Source organism: Narcine bancroftii, chromosome 2, assembly GCF_036971445.1.
Source record: "Narcine bancroftii isolate sNarBan1 chromosome 2, sNarBan1.hap1, whole genome shotgun sequence".
Classification (NCBI taxonomy): Eukaryota; Metazoa; Chordata; class Chondrichthyes; order Torpediniformes; family Narcinidae; genus Narcine; species Narcine bancroftii.
This window is the reverse complement of record NC_091470.1, coordinates 109,696,189-109,711,438: the sequence shown is the minus strand read 5'-3', so window position 1 is coordinate 109,711,438 and position 15,250 is coordinate 109,696,189. Positions and strand designations below refer to the sequence as shown.

The 15,250-nt window shown below is 41.6% G+C and overlaps 2 protein-coding genes across 6 annotated transcripts in view; both read left to right on the top strand.

Moving 5' to 3' along the window:
* LOC138754142 (AP2-associated protein kinase 1-like) overlaps nt 1-6,729 on the top strand; it is a 110,138-nt gene extending 103,409 nt beyond the window's left edge. For all 4 annotated transcript variants that reach the window (XM_069918007.1, XM_069918005.1, XM_069918006.1 and 1 more), the window contains one exon: nt 2,170-6,729. In XM_069918007.1, the coding sequence (XP_069774108.1) occupies nt 2,170-3,263 (1,094 nt within the window). In that variant the 3' untranslated portion in view covers nt 3,264-6,729. The remainder of the gene's footprint in view (nt 1-2,169) is intronic.
* A 6,989-nt stretch (nt 6,730-13,718) lies between these two features.
* nfu1 (NFU1 iron-sulfur cluster scaffold homolog (S. cerevisiae)) overlaps nt 13,719-15,250 on the top strand; it is a 30,836-nt gene continuing 29,304 nt past the window's right edge. Inside the window, exon 1 of one of the 2 annotated variants that reach the window (XM_069918002.1) lies at nt 13,719-13,810. In XM_069918002.1, coding sequence (XP_069774103.1) covers nt 13,767-13,810 — 44 coding nt within the window. In that variant the 5' untranslated portion in view covers nt 13,719-13,766. Of the gene's footprint in view, nt 13,811-14,322; nt 14,395-15,250 lie in introns of those variants that run through there. The other variant, XM_069918003.1, reaches the window with a different exon arrangement.

Genomic DNA, 15,250 nt, shown 5'->3' with positions numbered 1-15,250 from the left:
TGAGCAGAAGATTGTCCCGTGAGACTTGGCAGTTTCTTGGCCATGCTGCCATTAAGCATTTAATTATTGGGTCACCTCTTGATCCTCATTTATTTCCATGCATATAATCTACTGACCAGAAGATCCCTTTAATACAAAGGATTCGGTTGAGGGCAGTTCCACAGAAATCATGTTAGAAAGCCCTGTAGTAAGTGACACTGCCGGAATTCTGGAAAAGAAATGTGCAGAAAGGGGCACATGTTGAAGGACGAGCAGTCTAATTTTGATTTTTTTAAAAATTTAGACATACAGCATGGAAACAGGCCCAAGAGTCCGTGCCGCTCAATTGCACTCGATTGATCAACAGCACCGGTACCTTTTTTTTTGAACAGTGGGAGAAAACCGGAGCATCCGGAGGCCACCCACTGAGACACGGGGAGAACATACAAACTCCTTACAGACAGTGCGGGATTCAAACCTCAGTCGCTGCCACGTAAGCAGCGTTGTGCTCACCATGCCGCCTGCTAGTTCAGTCTAGTTCATTATTCAGACGGCATGTGGTCCCTGCTGGGATCGTCCTCATTGGGATTCTTTCATTGTTCAATGAATCTGGGATTGCCTTCTGGATACACTAGGAACAGGGGTTTCTCCATCGTTTGTTTAACCTAGCATCCAAATTCAGTCTTTACTGGTATTTAATTCAGACGAGAATCATTATTGGGGTTTTCCTCATTATTTAATAGCATCGAGTCCACGCTGCTGAAGATCCAGCTGCGCTGGATGGGTCACGTCTCCAGAATGGAGGACCATCGCCTTCCCAAGATCGTGTTATATGGCGAGCTCTCCACTGGCCACCGTGACAGAGGTGCACCAAAGAAAAGGTACAAGGACTGCCTAAAGAAATCTCTTGGTGCCTGCCACATTGACCCCCGCCAGTGGGCTGATAACGCCTCAAACCGTGCATCTTGGCGCCTCACAGTTTGGCTGGCAGCAACCTCCTTTGAAGAAGACTGCAGAGCCCACCTCACTGACAAAAGGCAAAGGAGGAAAAACCCAACCCTTTTCCCCTGCAACCGTGTCTGCCTGTCCCGCATCGGACTTGTCAGCCACAAACGAGCCTGCAGCTGACGTGGACTTTTTACCCCCTCCATAAATCTTCGTCCGCGAAGCCAAGCCAAAGAATAGCCCTACAATCAGTACAGTGGTACTATGGTCCCTGATTTTGATCAACAGAAGTTTCTGGAGCTTGCATCTAAAAGAGTCCTGTAGCTGCTGGACTTTACATGTAATACTTACCGAAGTTGCAGAGAAAGCCATAGATGTTGTATGTGTGGGACACCTGAGCCTTGCAGTGCTAAATTCCATGTTGCTGCTGAGGCCTTGTGTGTGTTTCATTCACTCTGACTGATTCTTTTGCAAAAGCAAGATGTGGTCTGACAATCTGAGACACGGTAACTTTTGCATTGCTCCTTATCCTCTGAACCCTTCTACGACGTAAGGGACACTTTGAAAACCAAAACGATGGGGACATGCTGCAGTATTGGGACTGCATAAAATAGTGGAATTAATATTCCATTCAAAGTCCTTTGTATTCGACTAGCCTTGCTTTTGCAGCAAGGCCTGCTCAGAAGGACTGTTGAGCACAGAGCCGAGTGACCTAATTGATTAACGAGACAAAACTTAAAGGGAATAGCTTTGAGATGGGGGTCGTGAGCATTTGCTGCAGGGGAAAAAGAGCAATAATGAGTAGCCCTTGGCTGTCAAAGTACAGTCAAGTGTTTTAGACTGTCTCTGCTTGCTTCTGTCTGTCTCCATCTCTGTATTCATCCCGCCAGTCATGAGAGTACATAATTTATCCTTGGTCATCATTTTGGTGAAATAGTTAAGAGGTTTTGACTGGATAACGCAGCCATAAAGACTTGCCTTTTTCACCATTCGAAGCGTATGTCCCTTGAGTGCCTTCGGAAAGCAGACTGAAAGGAACATTGGATGTGGGTGGAGGTCAAGGGTACACTACTGTGGCAGTGCCCATTGCCACAACAGGCTCCACAGTCTTGCTAAAATCGGAAGGATTCATTCGGGGTCTTGTACAAATGCATTCCACTATTGGGTCAGTGTTTGGAACTTGTGGAGTTCAGAGCTTACAACATCACTGATGGAGAGGATTAATATGCTCTTCTTCTGTTCCAGATTTCCCAAGGGATACCTCTGTGGAGCAGTTTCGATCACCTGCCAACAGTGCCCCCGTTTTCCCCGAAATTGGCGAGCCCAAGAGACCCAGTGCTGAGGGTGCAAATTGGCCTCATCATCCCTGTCCTTTCAGCTGCGGTTCCGTGCACAGCAGTGACGAAGAGTGCATTGAGGATGGAGGAGACCTCCTCGACAGCAGTGGCCACAGGCCTCTCCTTTTGGATTCTGAAGAGGACGAAGACCCCAACAAACCCCAGAAATCGGCCAGCCACATGGGGGAGGTTACAGAAGCACAGGTGAATCTCGACTGTTCAGATGGGACAGACCTTCTAGAGCAGGCACCCAACCCCGATGAAGAAGAAACAAACAAGGCAGATGTCTTCTCCGCCGCTCCCTTTAAGAACGCGAGGGGCAAAGAGGCAGTGCAGAGTTCAGTCGACATTTTTACCAAGGCTCCTTTTAAAGTGAAAATGAATGCTGCTAGAAATCAAACTGAAGAGGCCGATGTCTTCACAAGGGCACCGTTTTCAAAAAAGAAAACACTGATGACTTTGGAAGAGAAGAGTCCGTACCCACCGGTCCCAGAAGCAGCCAAGGAGCTATCTACTCAATCACAGTTTAGAGGCGTTGCCCCAGACACCCATCAGATTCTTCAAAGCAGGTTCCCCGGTTTTGAAGACTTGTGCAGTGGATCACTCGGGGGAGTCCAACCCAGAGCTGCACCTTTCATCGCTGCCAGCCAGCAAGATTCCAAGGAAGTCAAGACGAACCAAGAAGGAGACCCCCTGAAAAGTTGCACCAACTCCCAGAATCACCAAATGCAAACCCCCAGCACTTTTCCAGCTCAAGAAGCATTGCTGCCTTCAGGGAACTCCCAGCCCTTTCGTCCGCAAGCGCTATCCAAGTACTCCCGTCACTTCAAAGAAGAGGAGTGGCAGAGTCAGCCGGCCAGTGCCTGTGCTCCTGACGTAATGCAGGGGACAGGAGGAGCCACAAACCCTGCCTCCCTGCACCCGAGAACTTCTCAAGTGCATGGAATAGATCCGTTTGCTGCAGCCCCCTTCCCCGTTAAATCCCGAAATCAGAAGCCTTAATTTCCAGCCTGAACTGAAATAGGAGATGGCGATGGTGGGGAAGGAGCAGGGAGCAAAGAGCCGTCGGTTGAAATTGCAGTATCTCACTTTGAAGTCAGTTAAGGACAAGGGTCTTTTCGACAAAACTGTTTCAACTTACTCGACCATCAAATCCGAAGCCTTGACTCTGGCATTCAGTTCTAAAGCGGCACTATCCAGCACAGTGACTATCTGAATTCAATCCGACCAGGGCCATTGAATTGTAAATTGGTTTGGGACGATTTCACTGAAACAGCTCAGCTTTGCCTAGCCTAAGAAGTGCATCAGGCAAAGGTTGGAGATTCCTCCTATTCAGCAGAGATCAGAACATACCTCAAGTTGGTTGAAAAAGTCAGAAAATCCACTGGAGAAGTGTTGTCCGTTGCAGTGTTCGATAATCCCATCAATTATTCTCCCTGTTGGTGTGATTTTTACATTTTTAAAAAACTGCATAAAATATGTAAATTTAAAACATAACCATGCAACCGAATCTTAAGCTGCCTAGTTTGTAAAATGAAGGGAAAATGCAATTTAGCAATGCCCTTTTAAAACAAATTCTCTCCAAGGACTGGAAGTGTGCATTGAATTGGGATACTGCCAAGATCCATGAGGCACTGTCCACCTACTTTTCTGGCAATGCTGTCTTCCAGAAGTGTGGTTTATAGTGGCACTGTTTGGAGTATAACCCTAGTTTAATGCACAAACGTGCTGTGACCTGTGATTTCTCTGCATAATATTCCAGACAATGATATTCAAGTTGGCATCATGCTATCTTCATGTGAGTATTTGAGTGACTCCACCAAAGACCTCCATTTCTTGTAATGGACAAAAAAATAACCCTGATGGAGGTCTGAATTTATTATTTTGCACCGTGAATTTGTATCACACAGGATTTACCAGAATTGGTATGTCATGGTATATTTAATGGAAGAAAAACATGACCACTCCATTCAATTCTCAGTGTACAGTTCTATGCAACAACCACTCCATTCCGTGGAGAGTGCAGAACGTTGTACATTGCATCCTACGTTGCACACTTCCTGAAGTGATTTAAACTGCGTGTGGTGTTAGATTTATTTTCCATTAATCATTATTCTGCGAGCCTCCTTTAACCCTTTGGACTCCGTGTCTGTTTTCAAGGGACTACCAATAAGCGCGTATTATACCCAGCCACCAGATGGTTCATACTATAACAGTTTACCCATGGACCCAGTCCAGAGTATGGTATGAAAGGTTAAAAATGGCCAGAATCCAAAGGGTTAACTTGGTTAGTTAACACCCTATTGTGTATTGCAACCAAAATAATATCTTCTACCTCAGCATTGATTCTGGGGCAGTTACTAAGAGGAGAGGAGTTAGTGTGTTCATAGAAGGAGGGAAGTTGATTCAGAAAGTGGAGGGGGAGCGTGGTGTGGGTGTGAGAAATTTGTATCAACTATTTGAGAAACGATGAAAACACTGTCTGTGAAATTGGGAAATGCTGCTTTTAAAAAGTGCCAAATAAAATGGGTACCTTTTGTACCTTCATACTTATCAAGTTTTTTTTAAAGAAAAACACAGCTGTTTAATATTCAATAATCTTTTAATCATACAAACAAATTTTAATTTATTTTTAATTTTATTTTTAATTTAGACATACAGAGTGGTAACGGGCCCTTTCAGGCCACGAGCCTGTGACACTCAATTAACCTACACTCCCACCGTACGTTTTGAATGGGGAGAACGTACAAACTCCTTACAGGCAATGCGGGCTTCGAAACCTGGACCTGATCACTTGCACTGTAACAGCATGTGCTAACCCTGCCTCCCTTGACTTATTTTTGGATTACTTTAGCCATTGGGATTCACCCATTGATTCATCAGCTATATTCTGCCTCGTTATAATCAGGAATTCTTTGAGGTCACTGCATTCATTTCATGGAAAATTGTGGGGTTTTTAAAAAATTCCAAACAGGCCCTAATTTAACTAAAATTATTCAAGGAAATTGGAAGGGTTTTCTGTGTCAAGTACCAAACTTTGGGTGTAGATTTTGCAAGGGAGCTATTAGAGTGAAAGGTGGGAGACCTGTTACCAGTTCAAAGGACCAGTGATGTTTCTGTCTGCCAGCAGTCGAAGTAATGTTTAAAGTAGCCTTCATCCAGTTTTCCATTCCACAATGCCTGTCTAAAACAGAGATGACATGAAAGAAAAGTGAAACACGGTTGGTGCCGCGCTGATACAGCGCCAGTGACCAGGGTTCAAAACATGCGGTGTCTGTAAGGAGTTTGTACATACATCCTGTGTCTGCATGGGTTTCCTCCCACCGATGGTGGTGGGGGGGGGGGAAGAAACATGCCAGGCTTGTTAGGTCAATTTGGTGGCTCAGGCTCATAAGTGGAAAGGGCCTGTTTACCATGCTGTATGTCTAAATTTAAATTTAAAATCAGAACATATTTGAATACTCAACAGGTCTAGCAGCATCTGAAGAGGAGAGGGAATGGGAGTGACCATTTCAGATTGATTGGAATAAGTTAGAGAGCTGGTTTCAGGATGTAAGAAAATGGGAAGGGCAGCAGCTGCAGTGGAAGGTAGGAGATATGGAATGATCAATGAGATGGAAGTGCAAGGCAATGGGATAGCAAAGGAGGCTCCTGAGAAGGGCCTTCATGTTCAAAGGGGCACAGCAGAGCCATTACCAAAACAATAGTACTGCTCAACAGCCAGCAGAAAGCTCTAGTCCCTTGTGTGTGGCTCAGAGCATGACGTGAAGGTTGCATCAGCGACATGCCCCATGTAATTTACCACTCGTATTAAAGTGAAAATTTTATTGATGTTGAAATGTCTAATCAAGAGTTGTTTTCAAGTATATCAATAATGTGCCTCTTGTTAGCAACTGCTCTTAAGTGTTTACACTTCAAATTTTATCAATGCATGTAGCTTGAAAAAAAATTTTTTTCGATCATTCTTGCTCATGGACATGAACAAGGCATTATTTTTGTGTAATAAGATTCTCAAAATCTTGGCTATAAAATAGCTCTTAGCGAACTCACTGGCTCCAATCAAAGAGAATAATATTCTCCTTGTACATTATAAATATGAATAAGGATCTGTAGTTTTATTGCACAAAACTAGATTATTGCACAATATGATCCGACAACAGCAAGAAAGATTAAAAAAAAAGAATTTGACATTGAAGAGACAAAATACACTGGATGTACCCAGAAAATTGGTCGTAACAATAGTTGGCCATTCAGCCTATTGAAACTATCCTATCATTTGATGAGGCCTTGGCTGGTCTGTGTCTTAATTCTGTCTCAGCAGTTCTCAAACTCATTTACATACTACCTTAAGTAATCCCTTACTAACCACTGAGCATCTAAGGCAGGGGTGGCCAATCTTTTCATTTTTAATTTAGACATACAGCATGGTAACAGACCATTTCAGAACGGACTTGTGGACCGAAATGGCCTGTTACCGTACTGTATGTCTAAATTAAAAATGAAAAGGTTGACCATCCCTGACCTAAGGGATCCTATGCCATAGGTGGTCTGTGGTTAACAAGGAATTAAGATGGATCAAAAAAAAGATTGAGAACCACTGCTCTATCTACTCATCGTGGTCCTATAACCCTTAATATTGCCCAATAAAAATCTTGTCTTGGTTTTAAAATTTTAAATTGATGACCCAATTTCAGTAAGATTTCTTGAGGTGAAAAGTGTGCACTTTCACAATGCTCTGCACACCGAAAAATGCGATAGCTGTAATTTTATTATTATCCTGTTTTGTTCCATGGTCATAATTTGTTTCTCTGCTCCCATCTGTGGTAAAATTGACCTTTGATTTTCCTCAGTTAAGAGAGTAGAAGGTTGATCCTGCGACCGACTTTCACAGTTTAAATTGAAGCTTCTAAGTAGTCTCCTCTTATTCCACTGATCTCCACAGATGCTGAGCATGTTTGTTGCTGCCTTAATATGACAAAGGTTCTGATATTTAACACATTTCTTCACTTCTTTGCATGTCTTACCCAAAGTAATTTTAGAATAAGTAATTTTACTGCTCGCTTCTAGCATTTGCCACTTCCACATGTTTTCATTTTTATTGTAAAGCAGTGGCCAACTAGTGCAGCAATGTTCTCCTTCCATCCCTCATTTTCAATCCCTTGAGTGCACAAACATTCATGGGTACTTGTAAAGAACAATCTAAACACTGTACTAACTCCGAGGCCATTCCATTTGAGGGATCCTGCTTTAATGGCCAACTGTGCAGCGCAATAGGTTTTCCCTGAATTCTGATGAATGCCTTATTTTCACCATTTCTTTTAGCAATTTGTTCCATATATATATATATTTTAATCAACTGGAAAAAAAGTTTCCTTTCTTGGGCTTCTACTTGTCCGTCCTTGCAACCAAGACTTGCAGAGTAAATGTTGCGCTAAAACAATTTCAGTGACATTGCATTTGACCTTTTCTGCATCCTTTCCTCAAGCGTGTTCTGACATTGCAGAGATTTCTGGAAGCTCCCCCTCTTTTGGCTAAAGATGGTGTGAATGAAGATAACTCAAAACTGATGAACTTTTTAAATAATGCAGCCTTGTTCTGAAAATCCAACTTTATTTTGGTGGACAATTTTATGACTGTTAAGACTTGAAACAAAGAACACTAATTGGTTTATGTGAAAGATATTAAGAGATCTGCACAAACACACTGCACTAATTTAAATAGAATGTATAATAGAATTAGCTCCATTTTGATGCGCTGATTAATTTGCCTGAAGGTACAATAAAGAATACTAACTTGTGATCAGTGAAAGCTCATTTGGAAATTTAGAACATCTTTGTGGCAGGATTGCAATTTTTGAAAACTCATTTTCTGAATGTAGTTGCTTTATATTCTTGAACAGATTCGAATACCTTCAAAGTACAGAAATGCTGGAGGAATTCAGCTGGTCTCGCAGCATCCATTTCGGGCCTGAGCCCTTCCTCGAAGTACGAGGTAATATGAGGAAGTAATACATCTTTACCTCGTGTAGACACTGCAAGACGGGATGAGCTCCAACAGCATTTTTGTGTTTTGACCACAATCACAGCACCTGCAGACTTTCGTGGTTCACTCCCAGATTCGATGGCCTAGCCCAGTGGTTCTCAACCCTTTTTTATTCTACTCACGTACCACCTGAAGTAATCCCTTACTAACCATAGTAATATGGTTAGTAAAACGTGCTCTGTAAGGGATTGCTTAAGGTGGTCTGTGAGTTGAGAACCACAAAGTCATTGAGAATGAGAAACTGCCTTTGATTTTGTTTCCAGTTAACTTTTACAACACAGGCTATTTGACCAGTCAGATCCATGCCAACTCCTCCATTCCATTCTTCCCACCATTATTTACCTGTGACCATTATTTATCTGTTACCTCTTCTCTCCCACTTGCTCATCATCCCTTTGATTTTCTTTCCACTAAACTACAGTAAGGATAACTTTACTGTAAGCTAATGATCTTACTTGGGATGTGAGGAAAATGTCAGAGCACCTGGGAGAAACTCACACAGTCGTGGGCAAGTTCCCCACAGACTACACCCGAGGTTTGGATTATTTCTGGCTCATTGCAGCTCTGGTGCACTCTGCCACAGTGCAAAGCTATCCTTAAGTTTGGATTAATTGACTACTCTCCCTCATCATTCACTGCTGTGAAAGTCTGTGGCCAGATTAAAGCATAACAGACTACATGCTGCATCTCACCCTGCCAATATTCAATGTCAGCACTGATTCATTCTTGGCGGTCTGATGGGACGTCATGGAGATTGACTCCAAATCTTCATTACATCAGGTAACGATAAATATTTTGCTCCACAAGAATTGGCTCTTAGTTTTACATTTAACCCATCCCAGGGTTTAAAGGACACCAAATGTTTCTCAAAAATAGTAGAGCTTTATTGTAAAGAATTTTAATTACACAAGTTTTTAATGATCGAGACCAGTGGTTCTCAACTTTTTCCCCCACACATACCAACTTAAGTAATCCCTCACTAATCACAGATCCTATACCATAGCTGCTCTGTGTGGTTAGTAAGGGGATTTCTTAAGTTGATATGTGAGTGGGGTGGGGATTCGGGGGGGAGGAGTTGAGAACCACTGGTCTAGACTGTAACATTTTCAGCTGGGGAAAGCTGTTTCTGTTTGGTAATTAACTGCAGTTACTGGATGTACCTTCATGGGAAATAAAAGATACCCATGACCATGAACTGAAATTTTAGCATTACCTAAATTTATTTGTTTCTAGGTGTTTTTTTCCACAGTTCCATCAGCTGTTTTATTGATATTCCTCCCCATATTATTATTTACATTGGAATATTATGATTAAAACTCTGCCCCAAACGTACTTTTGCTACTTTTACAAAATTATGTACCATAGGTCTTTTTTTAAAGAATGTCAAGATCATTGACAAATTTCATGTAAGTGTTGGAAATATTTGATTAATATTCATACCAAAACAATTTCAAGAGCATGTCTTTAATTCTTTGGACTGCAAAACATGATTAACCAGGGAATTTATTTGTGTGTATGAAATACATTTCCTCATGACATAGATAATAAATCAAATTCTCAAGCATTAACGTGTTTCCTACAAGGGCTTCTGATTTATTTTTGCAGATCAGTTTGTATTTCCAAATCTCTACGGAATCCATAGATTGTCACTGGCACAATTTCTGTCACCATCTTGGCTCACAATTTCTGTCACCATCTTGGCTCACAATTTCTGTCACCATCTTGGCTCACAATTTCTGTCACCATCTTGGCTCACAATTTCTGTCACCATCTTGGCTCACAATTTCTGTCACCATCTTGGCTCACAATTTCTGTCACCATCTTGGCTCACAATTTCTGTCACCATCTTGGCTCACAATTTCTGTCACCATCTTGGCTCTCAATTTCTGTCACCATCTTGTCCCTCAATTTCTGTCACCATCTTGTCCCTCAATTTCTGTCACCATCTTGGCTCACAATTTCTGTCACCATCTTGGCTCACAATTTCTGTCACCATCTTGGCTCACAATTTCTGTCACCATCTTGGCTCTCAATTTCTGTCACCATCTTGGCTCTCAATTTCTGTCACCATCTTGGCTCTCAATTTCTGTCACCATCTTGGCTCTCAATTTCTGTCACCATCTTGGCTCTCAATTTCTGTCACCATCTTGGCTCTCAATTTCTGTCATCATCTTGGCTCACAATTTCTGTCACCATCTTGGCTCACAATTTCTGTCACCATCTTGGCTCTCAATTTCTGTCACCATCTTGGCTCTCAAAGCTCATGCCCTTAATCCAATTACCTCAGGATCAAACTATTGTTTGCAGTTCTGGTTCAAGCTTCTTCCTGATCCCATGCTGGGACTTACTAGATCATGGTTTGGGGAGTATAGGCAGGCCTGTCATAAGTGAAGACAGGATAGCATTGGATCATGGAAGGAGTTTCAACTAATGTCCCTGAGGTCACCCCCAAACATGTCACGGGTGATGGAGACCCAATGCAAGAAACTTGGCTATTCCCATCTTATATTCCCAAGGGCCCGTCAATGTTCGAGGCCAGTCATTCCTTTGTACCCACTGGCCAAGGCTAGATTGGGACATTTGATTGAAACTTAAATTTAATGTGGATGTTTGCAAGCTGTTTCAGCAGAAAAATCTAGAGAGGTCTCAAGAAGAGGAGGCAAACAATGTTGCCAGGAGGGCTGGAGCAACTGACTTAAAATAACTAACCATAATATGACAGTGTGGAGTGATGGTTGAGGCTTTTCCTTTTTAACTCCCTGTGTATACTGACATATTAATCCATTGTATAAAAGCATTTGGGCCAGTTTATTATACAAAGAATAATCATGCATTGGCGAAGGTATCCAAAGAAAATCTTAGTTGGAGATTTTAACTGAACTTTAGTTTTTAAAAAAAACCTGATTGTCAGTGTGCCTCTGTAAGAGATGAATGAAATCTTTATTCCATTGATGTTCATTTTGATTGTATTTTGGTGTTACCTAGTACTGTATCCATCTAGTTTTCATGAAGAAATGGTGGAAGTTTTAAAGCCTCCATTAAAATGGTCTTACTGAAAATGTAGTGTGGATTGCTTTATTTAAATAATTACAGTGGAAAGCTTTTCCATTTCATGCTGACATAAACAAGGATTGCAAGAGGCACCAGTGGGTGTTCAAAGTTTATGCTCCCCTGTCCCCACCCACACTCCCTCCCTTAAGTTGTTTACTGCTAGTGTTTAATGTCTACTTTCTGTCCTGTATTCGCCCCCCTCCCCGCTTGTATGGATATAATTCTGATGTGTTCAACTACTGTATGAAGGTACACACTGACGCATCGTTGGGATCAGTTGTCGAGCATGGCCACCTTCTCTATCTGTATTTGTGAATATTAGCTATAATATTAGATCAGCAAGTTTGCAGATGACACAAAGAGGGAGGCTCAAAGCTTGGAGAAGGATCTGGACCAGCTGGAAAAATGGCAGATGGAATTTAATGCAGACAAGAGCGAGGTGTTGCATTTTGGAAGAACAAACAAAGAAAGGACATGGTAGGGCACTGAGGAGTGTGGTAGAACAGAGGGATCTGGGAATACCGATACATAATTCTTCAGCGACACAAGGACAGTTTCTTCCCCTCTGCCATCAGATTCCTGAATGAATAATGAACCACAGGCACTGCCTCACTTTGACTTTTTCTTGCATTATTTTAATTTACTTTGGGAGGTGATTTATATGCAGTAAATGTTTGCACTCTGATGCGGCTGCAAAACAATGAATTTCGTGACACGTTCATGACAATAGTTTGTGTTAGGATAGCATTTTAGGTTTGGTATTTTTACATGCATTAATAATTTGGCTTCTAAAGTGGTTTTAAGTTGGCAAAGCTTGTTTTTAAAGTGGCATCTAGTTATACATGGGGAAAATCCTTGCCACACCATTTGCACACAATGAGGTAAGTAGAAAGACTACTGTATACTACTGTTAAGTTAATATTTAGGTCAATGGAATAAATTAGACACATTACAGGCTTTGAGCAAATCAAGAGGTACAGTAAAAGCAGGAGAGATTCCTTTACAAAGAAAAAGGCTGAGGGTGTATTTTTTTTTAATTTACATAAAGGAGGGGTGTATTGGTCAATAGAGAAAACCTACTGGGGACATCTACCACCTAAAATGACAGAAGGAGAAGGAAATGAAAAGAATTGACTCAGTGGAATTTCTTGTTTATTTTTATTGAGTGACAACATTGTTTGACGGGTTTAATGTATCTTAGATTCTGTACTTTAAATGAATGGGAGGGGAGATAGGGAGGGTGGGATGGGAAGGGGGGGAGAAAACGACACTATATATTTGGAAAGAAAAATGTATGTATCTTGATCAATGTGGTTTATAGTGTGAAGAATAAAAAAAATTAAAAAAGATAAAGGAGGGGTGTATTGGGAAGCAAAAGAAATGAAGATAATTGTTTCATTGATGGGGGGATGTTGAAGTAAAGTCATGAAAAATCGTGGGTGGAATGGAGATTATTTATCAAAATGTATGGGAAGAATGTTGGACCCTCGATCCAAGGCAGAAAATACCTGGTGAAGAGGCTATTGAGGGTGGAGGTATCCGTGACGATAATGGAGCCTTTACCTTATACATTTGCCATTCAAAATGAAGAACTGGGCGACTGTAATTGGTCACTATTTGAATTTACTTCTTGTTATCGGTGGGAAAATAGTTATATCGATTTCTGGGGTTGAATAAGAAAATAAATGGTCATGTCAAATTTATTATGATCTGATTGCGTTCTCCAGCAAGACGCACCCAGACAAACACACAAAGATAAACAATACAAATGCACTACAAGTATTTTATGCAGAGATAAATAAATTGTTTGGTACATACGAGAGTAGCGGATGGTTAGTGTCAGCAGTATCTTTGGTCGTGCAGCATTCTCGCTTTCTTCAGGTGAGGGAGCATTTGAAGTAAAATAGATGAAAGTTTGCACCTCTGGGTGAGAGTAGGAAGCGGAGAAATTTGTCAACGTCGATCTTTTGTTCTTTTTTTTTCCCTGCTTGCAAGCTTTTCCACGCAAATTAAAACTTGATTTTGTCAGATTATTCAGATCTGATGTGAGACTTTTAATCTAAACAGTTAACCCTAATTCCATCTGCACAGGTACTTCCAGATCCGAGTTTCGCAAGCAGTGTTTGATTGATAGTACATCTGAACTTATTTCTCTTCAAGGTCTTTTTTCCGGCGAGGACGGAAGTTGCGTCACCAGAAACTGCTCTATCTCCAAAGTGGCTATTGGTGTCTTCTGTTTTTGATGGCAGGAATAATTAAAATTTAAAAACTGCGATCACCAATATTGATTTTGAAGAGGAAAAAAAAACATACAGGTAAAGAAGAGCATTTCGCTCTCACCCCAGAGAAAAGACAGTGGGCGCTTTCGATAGACACCTGAAAAGGAGATAAGTGGGGCTGCCATTATCAAAGATGGCGGCGGAGTTGAGGCAGGCCTGCTGGTTGCTGGCAACAAGGTGAGTGTAGGTTATCTGTGCTCCTGCTGGTCACCTGTGCAGCCATGATTCATGTGAGTAACACGTGGAGGCTGATGCACATCTGATAGGGATGGCCTCCATGTAATTTCAAGGCCTCTGCAGGGATAAGACTCGGCTCAAAGTCTCCCCCTTGGAAATAATTGCAGTTTCCAACCAAATTGCTCATTACTACTTTTGTGTGATGGAACTAATTTGCAAAACTTGACCAGTGTTTGTGGAATATCAGCCACCCAACCCTGTCCAGCCAATAATGTACCATGTCGATGCCATGGAGAACTATGTACAGCTCTGGACTCCTTACTTGAAGGATGTACTGGCTTTGGAAACGGTGCAAAGGATGTTCACCAGGTTGATTCCAGAGAGATGGGGGGTTAGCCGATGATGAGAGACTGAGTCGTCTGGGGCTGTACTCACTGGAGAGAGGCTCTTAATTATGTTGGGGTTTTTTTGTATATTTTTATTCAAAACTTTTTCCTATCTTCCTAAGTTGCCGTTCACACACGAACAACTGAAACTCAAAATCAATTCCCTTACTCGACTTCACACTGAATACTGGAAGTGTGGTAAGTAAAGAGGCAGGACTTGCAAATGCATGCACTATTCATTAGCCCATGGTTGCAGTCTGCCTGCAGTTCAGTTTAGGACTAGGTAGAATTTCAGAATGAGAATTAGTCACTCATTTCCATTCTGTGAGAAGCAGAGGTGCCTTCACAGATTTCATTGGAAACAAAAATTGAGAACAAAGAACATTTATGTTACAACAATGCAGAGTTGGGTGCTTCCCCTTACCCTGGGAATACACATAGATACTGGTGCTTACCCAACTTTTTATACATTCCATTTCAGTACAGAGGTACCTCCCCCTTAACATTCTTCTGCCTCCTGGATTGGTTTAGCATTAGGTAATTCTGCCGACTTGTCTTCTAACTTCTTATCAGTTTATGTGCCTTTCTGGTTTACCAGGAAGTGTCATGTCTTTGTTCTTATTCATTAATTAACCCCCAGGACTTGCTAAATCTATCTACTTGCTATTCTATTAGACTTGCTTAACCCGTCCTCACATTCCATTCTTAACTTCACCCTTATTTAACCCATCATAATTCATTCCTAATTAGCACTTGCTTGACTCTTCTCTTCACATTCCATTATCCCTTACAATGCCAATCTTTTTTTACACAGACTGCATTCTGGGAATTTGGAAATCATTTCCCGGAATCCAGAGGCTGTGTTTATATATATAAAAAAAGAAAAGCAAATAAAATGATGAAAGATAGAGACAGATAAGATGCTCCCATTGGTTGAGGAGATTAGAATGGGGGCATAGCCTCAAGATTTAGGAGGGAGATGAGGAGAAACTGCTTTTCCCAGAGGGAGGTGAATCTGTGGAATTTGCTGCCCATTGAAGCAGTGGAGGTGACC